Source organism: Pelodiscus sinensis, chromosome 2 (assembly GCF_049634645.1).
Source record: "Pelodiscus sinensis isolate JC-2024 chromosome 2, ASM4963464v1, whole genome shotgun sequence".
Lineage (NCBI taxonomy): Eukaryota > Metazoa > Chordata > Testudines > Trionychidae > Pelodiscus > Pelodiscus sinensis.
The window spans coordinates 29,351,969-29,369,597 of NC_134712.1; the positions used below are offsets into that span (position 1 = coordinate 29,351,969).

A 17,629-nucleotide genomic window follows, 5' to 3' on the forward strand; every position below is an offset into this window, starting at 1 on the left:
TGCTTCCTGAGAAGTTGGATCTGGTACGTAGCTGCAGGACTTCCTTCCCCCCGCCCCCCCATGCCACAGGAAGCCGGAGCTAGCTCCATTTTCGCAGGAGGCTGTAGCGCCAGTGTGGGCTCCTCAGTGGGGGGGGGGGGAACAAGAGGGGGCTGGGAACACCTCCTGATTGACTGGCCATGCCCTCACAATCAACCAGTCGATCACAATTGACTAGTTGGTGACCATGGTCCTAAATGGTAAGAGCTAGGACCACCAAATTTGGTAGCCAGCTTTCTCTTATCGCGTAAAGCAAGGTAAGGTTTGGTTTTGCCAGGAAAATGGGGATGTGCCTAAAATGGGACTTATTCTGGTAAAACTATACAGAAAAGAGACAGAATCACCAGGTGTTATGCTTATAAGAAGCACATGGGATCTTTATGGGGGGGAAAGCAATACACCTTGTTTATTGAGAATACAGTGGCAAAGCAGTTGACATGCTTACGCAGGCAGACAGACATGTACACACACACACACGTTGTCCCATCAATCAGTGTTATATTTAACAGTCCGTGGTCTAAGGCCAACCAGATAGATCGCGAAAAGAGAAATGGGGGCTTAATCGATCTGGACCAATGTTCCAGTCTTTGGAAGGACGTACCCCCAAAATTATGGCAAAGCAGCTCCTTTTTATAGCAGTTTTCCGTCATTGGGATCAGTAAGTTTTGTATTGTCATGCTGTTTTTCTTATGGATGTTTATCATCTCCAGTTGTTTCTCTTGCTCCTTATCCTCTTTGTTCTGCCATGCTATGCTGGTTTTGATCACAAATATCTTTTCAAAACCATCAATCAGCCCACTGCTTACATCTTGATGGGGATATACAGCAATCTTCGGTGCCTTTATGTTTGTCCCGGGCTTCTCCCTAAAACAGTGGTCTCCAACCTTTTTAAACATGAGATCACTTTTTGAATGTAAGTGCAATCCAGGATCTACCTCAAACCCAAATACCTCAGCCCTGCCTCTTCCCCGCCCCTTCTCTAAGGCCCTGCCCCTGCTCACTCCATCCTCCCTCCCCCAACACTCTCTTTTATCAGGCAGGGAGCAGGAATTTGGGGTGCAGAAGGGATTCAGGATTAGGGCCTGGGTTCGGAATGCAGGCTCCAGCTGGGCACCGCTTACCACAGATGGCTTCTGAGTGGTGGTGCAGGGGACTAAGGCAGGCTCACCCCTGCCCTGACCCTGCACCACTCCCAAAAGCAGCCAGCAAACTCTTCCCATCCCTGCCCCCCTCTGCTCTGTGGAGATGGGGTACAGGTGGAGAGAGGGAGGGGCACCCTGATATCAGTACCCCCCTTCTCTTCTTCCCCTGCACAGCAAGCAGGAGGCTCCCACGGTCACAAACAATTTTTCCCCCAAAGGATTCCCTAATGATGTCCTTTTAACATCTTTTTGTGTGCATAATTTGTAAGCTAGTTAAAGTAAACTGAAAGCACAAAGTCCATCACATGGGTTGACATGTGGTTTGTTAGCATTTTTGGAATCTTCAGATGTGCTGCAGAGAAGGCTGCTATTTGAACTAACGTAGTAACTAATAGCATAAGTAGGTTGTCATTCTGTTTGCGGACTAAGGATGTTAAATATCGGTTAATTTACTAGTCAAGTAGTTGTCGGAATTTCCATTGACTACTCGACTAGTCAATAGGCACTCCGCATTCCTCCATTGAAATGTACAGAGCCCTTGCTGGGGCTCTTGTACATTTCAAAGAAGGAATGTGGAACTCCACGTGCAGCCCAGGGCCAGCGGGAAGTCCCACTGACACCGGTCTGCATACAGGCATGCCAGCTTTGAAACGTTGGCAAAAGGCAGGAGCAGCATGGCAGTGGTGAGAGGGCAGCTGAAGTGCTGGCACTTGATAACCTCTTGGCCAAACCTTTCAGGATCACCTGTCAAAGGTTCCAAGATCTACCAGTAGATCCTGATCTACTGGTTGGTGACCACTGCCCTAAAACATCTGGTTTGGTGATGGCTTTCTCACTTACCTCTTACATGCGCATTCCTCATTTACACAAAATAAAGTTGATTTCTTTTTTAGAGAAGTAACCTTTGTTGTAGAGAAGCAATATGCTCATTTGAACAAGGACATCAAATTACAGTTTCAAGAAGGATGTTTGTTGTAAGCCTGAAACAGGATGGTGACCATACGGTCTATTCCTGCCTTGGAATCAGCATTAGACATGATGTTCTGGCTGGTGCACCTTTACCAATGATAAAGTAAAGATCCTTTCTGCTTTCAGAAAGGGTGGCTGGCAGAGCACACTGAGGCACATTACTTTGCATAAAGCTACATTTTAACTACATGGCTACATAGGCAGGTCAAAGGGACTGGATGGGGGCACTCCCTCCCTCTGGAATTATCCCCGCCCTGAGCCTCCCATCCACTAGGCGCCCTTTATGGAGGGTAGAGGGCTGAAGTTTCTCCCTCCCTCCCCTGACTCATAAGGGAACATTACTGGCTGTTCCCTTTCGTCAAAGGGCCAGGGAAAATTGCACAGTTTGCTTCATTCCTCACTCTGGCTGGGGAGCACAGGGGGTAAACAAACCTGTACCTGCCCCTGCTAGGGAACACGCACCCTTCTGGCTGTGCCCGTTGGAGCTGCAGCAGCCTTGGAGAGGTGTTTCTCACCTTGCCCCCAGCTACTGCAGTGAGAATGGGATGCGGTAGTCCTCTCTCTCTCTGGGGTAGCCTGCATACTGAACCCTTTATCTGCAGCCCCACCCCAGAGCAATGATTTAAAGCAAGAAAAACAGAAATTTAATTGAGTTAAAGACCCATTTAGCATGCAGACTGAACCTTAGGGTAATTTATTTGGTAGAGGCTGTGCCATCGTAATATTCATGTTAATTTTTTATTAGATACTTATAATGCAGTATCAGTTTACATTGCTGTGAAGTTATTCAGCAGTTACGTTAGTACTGTTTAAGTTCATCAGGGCTTTTCTTTAATAATGGAGTTTGATAAGACAAAGAAAGTAATCTCTTTTATAGGCACATGAATGTAAGTCTTTAGACGTATTATGAACTTGCAACAACTGTTAAAACTTCTATTTAGGGTGTGCGTGTGCGTGCGTGCGTTCTGATGGTCACAAACAATTTTTCCCCCAAAGGATTCCCTAATGATGTCCTTTTAACATCTTTTTGTGTGCATAATTTGTAAGCTAGTTAAAGTAAACTGAAAGCACAAAGTCCATCACATGGGTTGACATGTGGTTTGTTAGCATTTTTGGAATCTTCAGATGTGCTGCAGAGAAGGCTGCTATTTGAACTAACGTAGTAACTAATAGCATAAGTAGGTTGTCATTCTCTTTGCGGACTAAGGATGTTAAATATCGGTTAATTTACTAGTCGAGTAGTTGTCGGAATTTCCATTGACTACTCGACTAGTCAATAGGCACTCCGCATTCCTCCATTGAAATGTACAGAGCCCTTGCTGGGGCCTTGTACATTTCAAAGAAGGAATGTGGAACTCCACGTGCAGCCCAGGGCCAGAGGGAAGTCCCACTGACACTGGGCTGCATACGGGCATGCCAGCTTTGAAATGTAAAAGAGTCTCCAGCGGGGGCTCTAGTGCGTTTCAAAGCTGAAGCGCCCTCGTGGAGCCCGGAGTCAACGAGGGACTCAAAGTCCTCCCGCTGACCCCATGCTCTATGTTGTGCTGCCAATTTGCGCTGTGGAAATGCCACGTGGTGTCCCCAGCTGATCCCGTGCTCCACGCAACACTGCCACTTTAAAACGCCGCCTTGGCATTTCAAAGCGGAAGTGCCTCACAGCTGATCACGGGCTCAACTGTGTGGCTCTGCCACTTTGAAGTACCCCTTGTTTATAGAGGCAGCAAGGGGGGGAATCGACTAGTCAACTGACTATCTGATAAGCATTTGCTTATCACATGGTCGATTAGTCCTTAACATTCTTAGTGTGGACTAGCACTAGAGGTGCGATAGGCTGCTTTGCCAGTTAGTTTTATAGATAATTTCTGTCAGTAGAGAATTGCAATACTCAAATCTTGGATTCAAATCCAGGCTTTGGAGCCATGTTTCCTCTAATCTTTTCCATGCGTGTGTGGAATAACTTTTTGTATGCAGGAATGTGCCCTACCAATAGAAACACAAAAACCTAGTTATGAGCACTCTGCTAATCATCTGGGCAGCATTTTAATCTCTCCTGAGTGGGTGCACAAACACATAGCTTACAGGGAGCATTGTTCTGGTAGGAAGTGTTTTCTAGTGGGCACAGACTGTCCTGCCCTAGTTCTCTCTCTCTACCTCAGGCTTCTCATCCATGTCCCATTCTCTTCACCTAGCTAGCCCCAGTCTCCACTCCTTGGGCTTCTTATACTATTCTCAAACCCTGCCTGGCTACGTCTAGACCGCCCCATCTTGTGTAAGAAAGTATGCAAATGAGGCAAAGTGGTGAATATTGCTGTGCCTCATTTGCATACTTAATGAGCCTCAATTTTTGTGCAAAACCCCCTTCTTGCGCAAGAGCTGTTTTTCTTGGGAAAAAAGCGGCAGAATGGCTTTTGCGCAAGAGGGTGTTTTTGCGAAAAAAGGAGCCGTGTAGACGTCTCCTTTTTGCACAAAATCCCCTTGTGCAAAATGGCGGCTCATTAAGTATGCAAAAGAGGCATGGCAATATTAATCGCTTTGCCTCATTTGCATATTTTCTTGCTCAAGAGGGGGCAGTCTAGATGTAGCCCCTGTGTATCTCAGCCTTCCCTCCTTCCACTTTACTGATTCACATGCTCCTAACCTCTGATTCCCACCCTAGCTTCCAGTTCTAGTGTCTATACCTGGCTTCACTTTCCTTCTCCTCCTCCCTGCAGAGCACACTGAGGCACATTACTTTGCATAAAGCTACATTAACTACATGGCTACACAGGCAGATGAAAGGGGCTGGTTGGGGGCACTCCTTCCCTCTGGGATTGTCCCAGCCCTGAATCTCCAACCACCTAGGCATGCTTTAGGGAGGGTGGAGTGGGGGCTGAAGCTACTTCCTCCCACCCCTGATTCATACGGGAACATTACTGGCTGTTCTCTTTCATCTTTTCCACGACTCAGGGATGGATTATGGGCCATTTCCGGAGGCCAGTCAAGACACCGCAATCAATTCAAGTGTCCATACTAGCTCCCCAGCAAGCTCTACGCTTCTCGTTGAGATGGTTTACCTAGCGTGCAGCAACTGCAGAGTTAGTGCACACTAAGTGCCTTGCCAGTATGTACGCCTCAGAAGTTACAGCACTGGGAGCTGATTTACTGCACAGTAACTTGCCAGTGTACGTTGGCCTGAGAGAAGTTGGAAAAGAGACCAGTCATCATTTATTTACCCTGTGAGTGTAAATGTGAGAGTCAAGTATTTGAATAATATTTTGAATAATGAATAATTTGCTATATGAATAATGAATATGCAGATATGCAAATATAATATTACCAGTCCCCCAAAAGTTTTTGAATGGGTTTGCTGGACGTATAAAATACGTCAGGAACTACTGCACTATACAATAGAGCCCATTTGTTTGATATCTTTTTTTAAATAACTGAATCCAATAAAAATACTTCACCAGTCAGTATGTATTTTTCAAATGACATTTTGTTTTCAACTAAATGTTTTATATGTGACTTATGAATAAAAGTATACAGAAGCCTATTTCCCTTAATGGCATTTTCATTGTAGCAATTTAATCTTTGTAGTCTTTCCATGCTGCCACAGTCCAGTGGTATGGTTATTACAGTAAACTTCTGATAATCCAGCACCTTTGGGACCCAGGGGGTGCCGGATTATCAAATATTCTGGACTATCGGAAGGGGGGGCTATGAGGAGTCTGGGGTGGGGGGGGATGCCACCCCAGACCCTTCATAGCCCCCCCTTCCGATAGTCCGGCACTGCCCTAGGCGTCCCTGATTCAGCCGCTGCTGAAACTGACCAGCAGCGGCTGAATCGGTGACGCCTGGGACAGAGCAGCTGGAGTGCTGCCGGGTTGGTCCGGTAGCACTGACCCTTGGCGTGGCGAGACCAACCCGGCAGCACCCCAACTGCTCTTGGGGACGCCTGGGGCAGAGCAGCTGGGGTGCTGCTGGGTTGGTCCCACAGCGCCGCTCCTCGGCACTACTGGACCAACCCAGCAGCACCGCAGCTGCTCTACCCAAGGTGTCCCCAAGTCAGCTGCTGCTGATACTGACCAGCGGCTGACTCCAGGAAGCCCGGGACAGAGCAGCTTTGCCTCGGGCTTCCTGTAGTCAGCTGTTGGTCAGTTTCAGCAGCGGCTGACTCGGGGACATCTGGGGTGCTGTCCGGTTGGTCCCGCAGCCCCGAGGGGCAGCACCAGGGGACCTACCTGGCAGCGCCCCAGCTGCTCTGCCTCTGGCTTCCCCGATTCAGCCTCTGGTCAGTTTTAGCAGTGGCTGAATAGGGGAAGCTGGGGGCAGAGCAGCTCCAATGGTCCAGCTACCCGGAGCACTTCCAGGATCCTGATGGTGCCGGACCGTCAGATGCTGGATCATCGGAGTTTTACTGTAATTTAATATTTATGTTTAGTTTCTTTAAAGCAGGTTTTAATACAAAAATAATTGTCCAGGAAAATACTAGGGATGTTAGTGTATAGTTTTTTAAATGGTTAACCTGGACTTACTGGTTAATCCAAATAATTACATGCACTGATTACATGCGCGTGCACACCCATACACCCCTTGCTGCCTCTATATCGGCTTGGGCCCCCTATGAACAGGGACGGTTGCTGCCCTATGTTGATTTTTAAACTGGCTACCTTCACGGACCACCTCTGCCTGCCGCCTCCCGTGCTGCTACCTCTGATACAGAGGGAACAGTATGGAGTGGCATGGGGGTCCCCAGAAGTGGGTCTGGGACCCACTGCAACTGTGTAACCACTAAAAATTGTTGTGACTATACAATTACTAAAATAACTGATAGCTAACGTCCCTAGAAAATATGTAGGGTCAGTAAATAGTAATTATTTAGCCTACTTAGATTCTAGAAGAGTGGTCTTAAGCCTTCCTGAAATTTAGAGGTCTCAAACTCCCTCAGCGGAAGGAAGGGCCACAAAACCAGGACACACCTAATATCTTGGGACAGCAGATGAGAGCTATGCAGATAAATTCTCTAGTGTGTCTTTTCCCCAATGCTTTGATAAGCATACACGAACCAGATTTTATCCACTAGGTGGCATTGCAAATCAAAGAATAGCAATATGTGGGTGCATAGTACTTTGTGTCCAAAATTAAGTTGTTAAACAGTTCTAAAAAGGTTTAGTTACAGGTTGGACCTCTCTGGTCTGGCACCCTCAAGACCTGACTGGTCCCAAATGAGGGGATTTCCGGACCAGAGGAGGTGCCTCCTTTATGACCCATGCTAAATTCTGCCCCCTCGGCTAGGGCTCCAGTCCAGCTCTACTGCTGGCCGGAGCTCCCTGGCCACTGCTGGGGCCGGGGCTGCTGCTGGGGCCTGAACTCCCTGGCTGCCAGGGCTGGAGCTGTGCCCACGCTACTGCCCAGCCTCAGGGCCAGAACTCCCCGCTGTGCCACCTGCTCCTTCCATCTCCTGACATGGGGCTCCTGGCTGAGTTGCCAGCCCTCCCACTGTGCTCATGCCTTGCTCCAGACCTCCCTATACCTGGGCTCAGTGGTTCAGGAACATCTGGGTCCATACGGACCACGAATGTTGCTGCACTAAAGTCCCCATTAAGGGAGGTGCAACTTGTAGTAGTTTTCTCAACCTAGGTGAATGAAGGAAAATACAATATCTAGAAAAAGATTGTATCTGACGAAGTGGGTCTTTGCCCATGAAAGCTTATGCTCCTACACTTCAGTTAGTCTATAAGGTGCCACAGGACTCCTCGTCGCTTTTGCAGATTCAGACTAACACGGCTACCCCTCTGATACTAGAAAAAGATTGTGACTTTTTTTCCTGTTGATTTATTGAATAATGCTTACAATGACAGCCCTTTATCTGATTTCATTTAAAAAAATGTTGCCTGTAGCACAATGCCCTATCAATACAGAAAAATAGCAGTATGTTACGACCAACAACAAAAAACAAATACTAAAACTTTCCACACTACCAAAGCATTTTGTAAAATGACAGCAGATAGCATTTGTGCATGTGCTGCTTTTTATTTGTAGAACGTGCTTCATTTCATTTACATAAAGCCAAAGAGTTTCTTAAGCAAAACTTTTTGGTATAATCTGAAGGACACTTATTACTATTCCTTGAGGAAGTCTGTTCCCTAATCTGCAAAATTCTGCATATTTGTCAAAAAGAACCCAGTATAATCATGCCAGTTTCAATTATTTTTGGTAATTTATTTGAACATCACCACCATTAAGTATTTAACAATAAAGACAACAAAAATATTCAGGGAAGGTTTTTTGACAGATAGAATGTTACCAGGAATACTAATACAGAACTTTGAGTAATTCATTTTAACTATAATACAGAGACCTAGTTCCTGCACACTTTAGAAGTAGTGCAAAGGCTTTGTGGAGTCAGGGTAATGGAGAAGCTGAGGGAGAGAGAAGTAAGTGCTGGAAATGAGTTTGGTAGTAAATTAGAAGTGTTGTTGGGAGAAGTATGGAACAGGTTTTTTGGGGGAGAAATTATTAAAGGGTTAGCCTTCCCCTTGCAGACTCTGGCTGAATCTTAGCCTTTCTTAGTTTATCAGACACATCTGCCTTGTCCCCATGTACCCCTGCACTGCCACTTCCATTCGGTCCCTGCCCAAGTCTCACCCCCACTAGCCCTTCTGAACCCCAGTCTGTGTGACCCCCAGCAGCCTCATGTGCTTTGCTCTGTCAGCCTTTTCGTCCTCCCATCTCCATATCCCCCAGAGGACAGTTGCTATAGAAGTAAAGATCACCTTGTTCACCCCCAGTGAGTGTGGGGGGGAGCTGCTCGAGCCCCCGTCGGTTAACCATAACCAGTAAGCAATGCTTACCAGTAAACGATTCACATCCATAGTCACAGCTCAAAGCCTCTGCACCCCTGCTCCAGGTCATAACCCAAATCCTCTGCATCCCTGCCTCTGGTCAAAATCCTGTCCTGCACCCAAATGTCTTCTCATACTTCACAACCTGTCATGCACCCCGATCCTCTGACCCAGGTCACAACTCCTTCCATCACCCAAATTCCCTTCCAGACCCCACACTAGTGATCCCAGAAAATTGTGCTTGTGCTGACATGCAGGTGAGATTCAGATGCAGATAGCAGAGCACCCACACCTAAGTTTGTTGTTTGTACTGGTGGTGCACATTGCTACATGTCTTGATGTATATAAAAATACATTCCACACATGGATGGGAAAATTCCTCACGTGGATGAAAAAGATTAGAGGGAACATTGCCCCGCACCCTTTCCTGCATCCCAATCTTCTATCCCAAACTCCTTTCTGCACCCCCCTCCAATCTTCTATCCCAAGCTCCATCCCAGAACATGCCCCACCCATTAAAATAATAAAAAAGTGATCACATACTGAATTTTTGGAGTAGTCCTCCATCAAAAATTATTGCCCATCCCTGCTTAAATCTGCTTTCAATAATCATTCTTTATATAACTGTATATGTTAATTATCAGTGGGAATATTTTTTCATTGGTTTGTGTATGGTGAAATTGACGTTCTTCAATTAAAAATTCAATCATTCCATGCCTAAATATTGATGATTTGGCATACTCATGACTCTTAAGCATCAAGATAGTAAAAGTTAATGTTAGCATTTGATGTAGAGCTAAGTGTTCTCTGTGTACTATTGGCTTTTCTGCTTCAGCTGTCATGTAGGCGTTGAATAGAGTAGAAGGAAAGGATTGAGCCTTGCAGGACTCCACAAGTGAAGGTTCCAGAAGTGGAGGAATAATTGCTCATCAACCCTTTGAATTCAGTCTGAAATGAAGGAATGGAGGAGTCATCTGAGTGTTTTGCTCATCCCTACTTTGTCTCTGAGATGCAGCATGAGTATTGATGACGAACATGATCAATGACATGGACAGATCCAGCACTGAGTTGGCAGCTGGAGCTCCGTGGGGATGGGAGCTCCTCAGCAGCCACTGGGGAGCTCTGTGAAGATGGGGGAGGACTCTAAAAAGATATAATTATTTGGTCATGGGCATGAACAATTTTTCCCAACTGGGTCCCAAGAAAACCGTGTGTGAAAAACACTGGGTCCCATGTGTGAAAAACAGTGGTCTAAGTAGTAGCTTGATACTTGTTTCACAGTAGTACCCAAAGTGTTGAGTGAGGATCAAGCCCCTGTTTTGTTAAATGCTGTTTAAACCAAAAAATATATAGTCTCCTCCCTTGAGCGTTCAGGATCCTCATCAGAATAAAAGCATGTGATATGTTTGATGAAACTTGATTTAGGAAACAAAAGCTGGAAAATGGCACAAGCAGCACGTGAACCACCACAAATGTTAAGCAATGCACTGAAATGAACTATTATGTACATCTCTCTGAGTTATTGCAGCTTTCCTAGTAGTCCTGTGTGTTTTCTTTATTGCCCAGCTATACTTACAAGATAATATTGGTGTATTTAATCTATATAAATATAGATATATTGGTGTATTTAATCTATATAAATAAATATAGCTTGTGGGAGAGAAAGCTTGTTTGTGCTAATTAGATAGGCTGCTATATAATAGAAGTTTATGTTGACACTTTTTTTAAAATTGTGATTTATAATCCATTTCCTGGTAAACAAGAGGACTGAAATATTGGTTCATCTCATGTTTAATTTCTTCCATACTGAGTGAATATGTAATAAAAGGACACAAAATTGTTTATTACTAACCATTAGGCCATTAATATGGATTTGATCCTAACATTGATTCATTTTTTTTCTCCCCATTCAGTTCATACCTATCCTTTCCTTTGCCACTTCCATTAGTGTCCATTCTAAAGCTTTTTGTGAGTACCACCTCCCAAGAATGTAAAACTTTGACCATTTAAGTAGCTGGACCTTTTCTAGGGTGATGATCTTGTTCCATTTTAATACCTAAACTGTTCTTTATAGATTGATTGACATACTTCTGGAATTTAAAGCATTGTAGAAACACAAGTATTTTATCAAGAGAATTTTTTTTTTCAGAGATGAAATTTCTTTTGCGCTTACTTAAAAAACCCCCTGAAACCTATTATTCATATCCCTACTTTTGGGTAGGGGCAATCAATTATTTTGTATAGTCAAGGTCCCAACTACAGAGCACAGTGGGCTGAGAGAGGAGATGGAGTGAAGCAAGTTATGGTAAACTTCTGATAATCCGGCACCTTTAGGACCCAGGGGGTGCCGGATTATCAAATATGCCAGACTATCGGAAGGGGGGGGGGGGGCTAAAAGCAGCAGTGAGGTGGGGGGGATGCCACCCCAGACCTCTCATAGCCCCCCCTTTCGATAGTCTGGCTCTGCCCCAGGCATCCCCGATTCAGCTGTTGCTGGTCAGTTTCAGCAGCGGCTGAATCGGGGACGCCTGCAGCAGAGCAGCTGGAGTGCTGCCTAGTTGGTCCTGTAGCGCCGACCCTTGGCGCCGCGAGACCAACCCGGCAGCACCCCAGCTGCTCTTCGGGACGCCTGGGGCAGAGCAGCTGGGGTGCTGCCGGGTTGGTCCCGCAGCGCCGCTCCTCGGCGCTACTGGACCAACCCAGCAGCACCCCAGCTTCTCTGCCCCAGGTGTCCCCAAGTCAGCCGCTGCTGATGCTGATCAGCGGCTGACTTCAGGAAGCCAGGGAAGAACAGCTCTGCCCCGGGCTTCCTGGAGTCAGCCGCTGGTCAGTTTCAGCAGCGGCTGAATCGGGGACAGCTGGGGTGCTGCCAGGTTGGTCCCGCAGCCCCGAGGGGCAGCGCTATGGGACCTACCCGACAGCACCCCAGCTGCTCTGCCCCCGGCTTCCCCGATTCAGCTGCTGGTCAGTTTTAGCAGCGGCTGAATCGGGGAAGCTGGGGGCAGAGCAGGTCCAATGGTCCAGCTGCCTGGAGCACTTCCGGGTTCCTGATGGTGCTGGACCATCAGATGCCGGACCATCGGAGTTTTACTGTACTAGGTTACTCAGTTTCTGCTGCTGTGGTGAGTGCAGGGGACCTGACCTCTTCTGCCACCCTGGGCCCTGTGGATCCTGTCCATAGCATGGTTAAGGCAGCTGCCAAGGGGATTCCCAAAGTACAGGGTCTGGGGCCCTGGGTAATTTCCATTAGCCATGAGTAGTTTGATGTACATTAGTCAGGAAGGACATTCTCAAGACTCCTTCTGCGTCAGTTAATGTGTTGGGGCCATATACCATCAAATAATGGCATGGTGGCTAATGTGGTCAACTCTGGCTCAGTTTTCTGCCTTTGAGATGCTAGTGATTTGTCTCAGTGGCTGGACTGGAAGTCCAGATGAATAGTCAGAATAATCTTGATGGCTGAATTTTTGCAATTGTGATTGAGGTAGATAATTTTCCTTATTATGATGGTGTACTTCTGTCAGAAATCTTTGTGATCTTGATGAATGGATTTGAAGTGATTTTTTTCACAATGTTGTCACTTGGTGCCCGTGTACTTTATCTGCTGAAGTTGCACAGTGATTTCCTCAGCATTTGGGGGAGGGAAAAGGGGGTCAGTGTAGAGCCAAGGTATCAATGGTAGCGGTAATCACATGATCATATTGCACTATTATGCTTTTGATCCTTGTATTTTACTGGCTTGCCTTCCAAATTTAGGCTGAAAGATTAAGAATTGTGAAGTTTTTTTGCATGCAGACTGGCTTAAGGAGACTGAGAATTGAAAGAATTATTTTAAACTGCATTTTCTAGTTGTTAAAATAGTCTTTCTGGCTTTATTTTTCAGCTGTAGCAGAAGTGAAACTTCGAGATGATCAGTATACTTTGGACCACATGCGTGCCTTTGGCATGTATAATTACCTACACCTTGATTCTTGGTACCAGGACAACGTATACTATGTTGATCAACTTGGAAGGGTTATGAATTTATCAGTGACTCTGGTAAGCATAAGATTTCTTTAAAAATATGAGGTGTGGGACAACAAACAAAAAATGCAAGCCCAAAAAATAAAGTTGGAGGAACCTAGAAGAAAGGAAAAAACTAAAAGGGAAGTTGAGAGAAATTTCTATGGCCTTTTGTTATACAAGACATTGGACTAGATAGCCACCACTGTCTCCTAACTTTAATGCCTATGAATCTCTGACTTGCAGAGAAAGAGAGAGGTGCGGGAAGTATGGGATTTCAATACTGTTTCCTCCCAGCCATTCCTTTACAAAAAAGTGTCCTTGTTTATTTTCATTCTGAAAGGAGAAGAGAAGGGTGCCCAGTGACTAGATGAAGTGAAGAAAAGAGTTGGGTACCTTTTTCTAGTTGTCAAAATGGTCCTCCTTAACTCTCCTTGACACATGTTCTTCCTTTAAATTGAAAATGTCTTCACTGTATGGGTGTGTCTAAACTACATGGCTCTGTCGATGGAGCCATATAGATTAGGCTGATCAGCAGAGGGAAATGAATTTATATCACAGCTTCATTTAAATTTAAATGGCTGCCTGCGCTGAGCCGACAAACAGCTGATCAGCTGTTTGTCAGCTGAGCACGCTAGTCTGGACGCTCCCACGCCGACCTGAAAGCCCTTTATCGACCTCCCCGTTATGCCTCGTAGGATGAAGTTTACCGGGGAGGTCGATAAAGGGCTTTCATGTCAACAGGGGAGTGTCCAGACTGCCCCGATCTGCTGACAAAAAGCTGATCGGCAGAGCGGGGCAGCCATTTAAATTTAAATGAAGCCACGATTATTTAAATCGCGGCTTCATTTCCCTTTGCCGAACAAACAATTCTACATGGCTCCGTCGACGGAGCCATGTAATCTAGACGTACCCTATAAGTGTAATGAAAGAGAAGTTGTGAGGGTGGGAGTTAGTGTTGAGAGCACCTCTGGCAGGTACAGACCAGAATCTTAATTTGGGTGAAGCAAATGGGTGAAGGACCCATAGTTTTACTCAGTGGAATCTGAGTAAATTATACTAAACTAGAAAAGATAGCACTTCTGTTGTTTTATATTCACTTTCTCCTGTGGTAGAATCTGCGTTATACTTTGAGGCTGTTTGATTTGGATTCAACAGTTTCCATTATAAGGTTATTCTGTGAGGGAAAGTAGTACTCAGTGGTTTTGGTGTGTTGCACCTAACAGTGATTGTAATAAACAAGCAGACATTGGTGTTCATGAGGAATATGGTAACAAGTTCCTGGTGATATTAACTTTGTAAATGCCATTCAAGTGTTTTTAGCTTTGGATATGCCTATCAGGTGAAGTAAGTTAATGACTCTACAAAAACTACAAGGAGACTAGTACGTTTAGTTAGGCATAGCTTTTATGGGTAAAAATAACTTCTTCAGATGCATGGAGTGGAAATCACAGATATAGGAAGATTATAGGTAGGGGTGGGTGTGTGTGTGTGTGTGTGTGTGTGTAATATAAAATAAAAGCATATTAAAAGAAGGGAGTCACTTATCAAGTATAGGACCAGTGTTAACAAGGCCAACTCAGTGAGAGTGGATATGACTCACTCCCAGCAGTTGATGGGGAGGTGTGAATATCAAGAGAGGAAAAATTATCTCTGCAGCAAGAGAAATGGTCTAAGTCCTTATTCAGTCCTAATTTGATCATGGTGAATTTACAAATAAATTGCAGATCTGCTGTTTCTCTTTGTAGTCTTATTTTGAAGTTTTTTTTTTTATATATAAAAGGATGGCTACTTTAACTTCGCTGGACACTCTAAAAGTGTTCTACTGGTTTTTGTATGTTATCTTTCTTGATACCTGATTTATGTCCATTTATTCTCTGGTGCAGAGAGTGTTCAGTTTGGCCAAAATACATGCTGGGGTTTGTTGCAGGATTAGGTTCCTGGGTTAGTGTTTCTGTGATGTGGTTTCATTTCAGTGATTCAGTGTGGTTTCCTTCTCCTCCCTGTCACACTTCATTCCTATCCACAAGTTAGGAAAAGATTATGGGCCATTTTCAGAGGCCAGTTCAGGATGTTGCAATCAATTCAAGTGTCCACAGTAGCTCCCAAGTCCTGTATCCAGAGCGCAACAAGATCTGTGCTTCTTGTTGAGGTGGTTTATCTAGAGTGCAGCAACTGCAGAATTAGTGTGCACTAAGTGACTTGCAATATAGACACCTCAGGAGTTACAGCGTTGGGAGCTGATTTAGTGTGCAGTAACTTTCCAGTGTAGTTTGGCTTGAGAGAAGTTAGAAAAGAGACCAGTCCTTATTTATTTACTCGGTGAGATTTTAGGACATGGGAGAAGGTATGTGTAATCACTTAAAGATAATTAAAATTATCTGTAGATGTTTAAAATCAGTGGTGATTACATGCATTTTCCAATTTACCTTGACTGAAAGCAAGTTGAGGTTGAAGGGTGGCATTGTTAGAGATGAAAATGGAGGGTAATTCTCAGGTGATTTAAAAAAGGGATGAAGGAGATGCTCTGACCAGAAGATTATCCAGATACCCTTTTTCATTTGCCTTCTTTCAGATGGCTTAGACAGCTTGTATATTGTTTTGTCATCCTCACCTTTAGATATACAGTCCTCCATATAGCTGCTTTCAGCACTACACATTTTTTCATAACATTATGAAACACTACAGAGAACTCTACAGAACTTGGTTTAACCCTGCTGTCTTGAATTTAAGCAATTACACTTCAGTAGCAGTAATAAGAGAGCTCGCTCTTTTCAAGACTGAGAATGTGAGTCTCCATAGCTATTCTGATACATTTCAGGAATTGGACTGTAAAAACAAATCTTTGGGCTGAAAGAAACAACCACTGAGATAAGTGGGTCTGCAGTGGCAATTCATGGTTTAAGTGGGAGCCAGGGTTACTCTTTCAGTTTAGGACTTGGAACTGGAGCATTCAAGTGTGTGGATGGTTTGAAGCTTCTCTCTTCCTTGAGTTGAAAGTGCCCCAAAGTTACTGGGCATGATATCCCTCCATGGGAAGGGTGACACACTATACGTTGTTTTCCCTTCATAAGGAGAGGCTATAGAAGGAGTTGAATCTTTCCTAGAAATACAGGAACGTTACTGGTGTGTTTTGGAGGTTGCCAAATCATAGGGGAGAGTCAGTATTCCCAGCAGAAATGCTTGAGAGAGAGAAACCTGTCCAAGGGAAGTCTTTGTGAAAAGTGGGCTTGCAACAGGGGCGGTTATTTGTAGTTTTACTGTACAACAGAGCTGAGACAGAATCCATAAATCCTTTCTATCACACTGAAGTTTAACTTTCCTTTGTTAAATATAGTGAAATACTCTATTCATCTATAATATTTAAGTGTTTAATCAAGAGCATAATTGACCTACTTTACAAGAGACAGTAGTTGGCATATGTCACATGCAGTTAATTGAAATCAAATGGATATTCTTTCATAGTACAATTCATTCTACAGAAATCCCTTGGCAACCATTATGGAAATATCACAAAGACTCATTAATATCCTCCCATGGGTTTTTTGTTCTACTGAAGTCTGTGATTACTTGTCATATCCTCATATTGCAAGAAGAGAAATCACGTTTCACAACTGTTTTATTTGAGATGGAGAGACACCTTTTTAAAAGATATCAAAAGGTTATTCAGTAAGATCAGTCATGTGAGCATGCTTCACCACTCAGACAGACGTACATTTGATAGAGATATGATATAGCTTCCAGTCAGAGATACTTATTGATATCATGTAGTTAAATACGGTCACCATTGATGTTTGTGGTAATATCTGTCAAAATAAAAAAATGAAATAAAGAAATAATAGATTCTAAGTTCCAAATTAAATTTTCAGTGGAATAGGGCTTGTGTCCTTCCATCATTATTTATTAGATAAAAGAAGCAAGTAAATACCTTCTGTACTGTGAAGATGAACTAGGGATGTAAGCAAGCAGTTAACTAACTGACAAGCCTAAGCTTATCGGTTAGTCAAGTCGACTACTCCCATTGCCTCTGTATCAGAGGCAGCAAAGGGTGGGGGGGAAGCAGGAGCCAGTGGTGCAGTGAGCCAGCTTAAAAGCCAGTTCCTCCTAGCACTGGCTTAGCGATGCTGCTTGTTCCCCACCTCTGCACTGCTGCTTCTATCAGAGGCACCAGCATTGGGGGAGAGGGGACGGGACGGGGCGGGGTATGAGAGGCTGCTATGAAGAAGTCTCTTCCTGTGGACAGTCCAGGCCACTGCGGACAGAGGTTACTGCTGGAGCAGCCTCTGACCATAGCAACCTGGTCTGTTTGTGGGTAGAGGCTGCTGTGGCGGCAGGCTGTTTCATCCAGGCAGGCAGCCCAACTCATGCTGGGTCCACGCAGTCCCACTGCAGCTCTGCAATTTAGAATGCAGTGGGGTTTGGTCCTGGACCCAGCACAGGTCAAAAATAGAGGTAGGCTGCCTATCAACTAGTCAATTAGTTGATAAAAAGTCTATCAAGTCTTCAGTTAGTAAATAACCTCATTTTAACATCCCTAGGGTGGACAAGGTGATATTTACTTCCATAGTAACTTTCCTTTGAGGATCACAACGTACTTTACATAGATTAGCAAATGTCCAAGCACACCTTTGATATAAGTGACTATTATAACTA

At 44.7% G+C, this 17,629-nt stretch overlaps 1 protein-coding gene across 1 annotated transcript in view; it reads left to right on the forward strand.

Moving 5' to 3' along the window:
* The window catches only part of NUDCD1 (NudC domain containing 1), a 135,676-nt gene that overhangs the window by 9,917 nt on the left and 108,130 nt on the right, over positions 1-17,629 (forward strand). Inside the window, exon 2 of the mRNA XM_075920212.1 lies at positions 12,858-13,012. Coding sequence (XP_075776327.1) covers positions 12,858-13,012 — 155 coding nt within the window. The remainder of the gene's footprint in view (positions 1-12,857; positions 13,013-17,629) is intronic.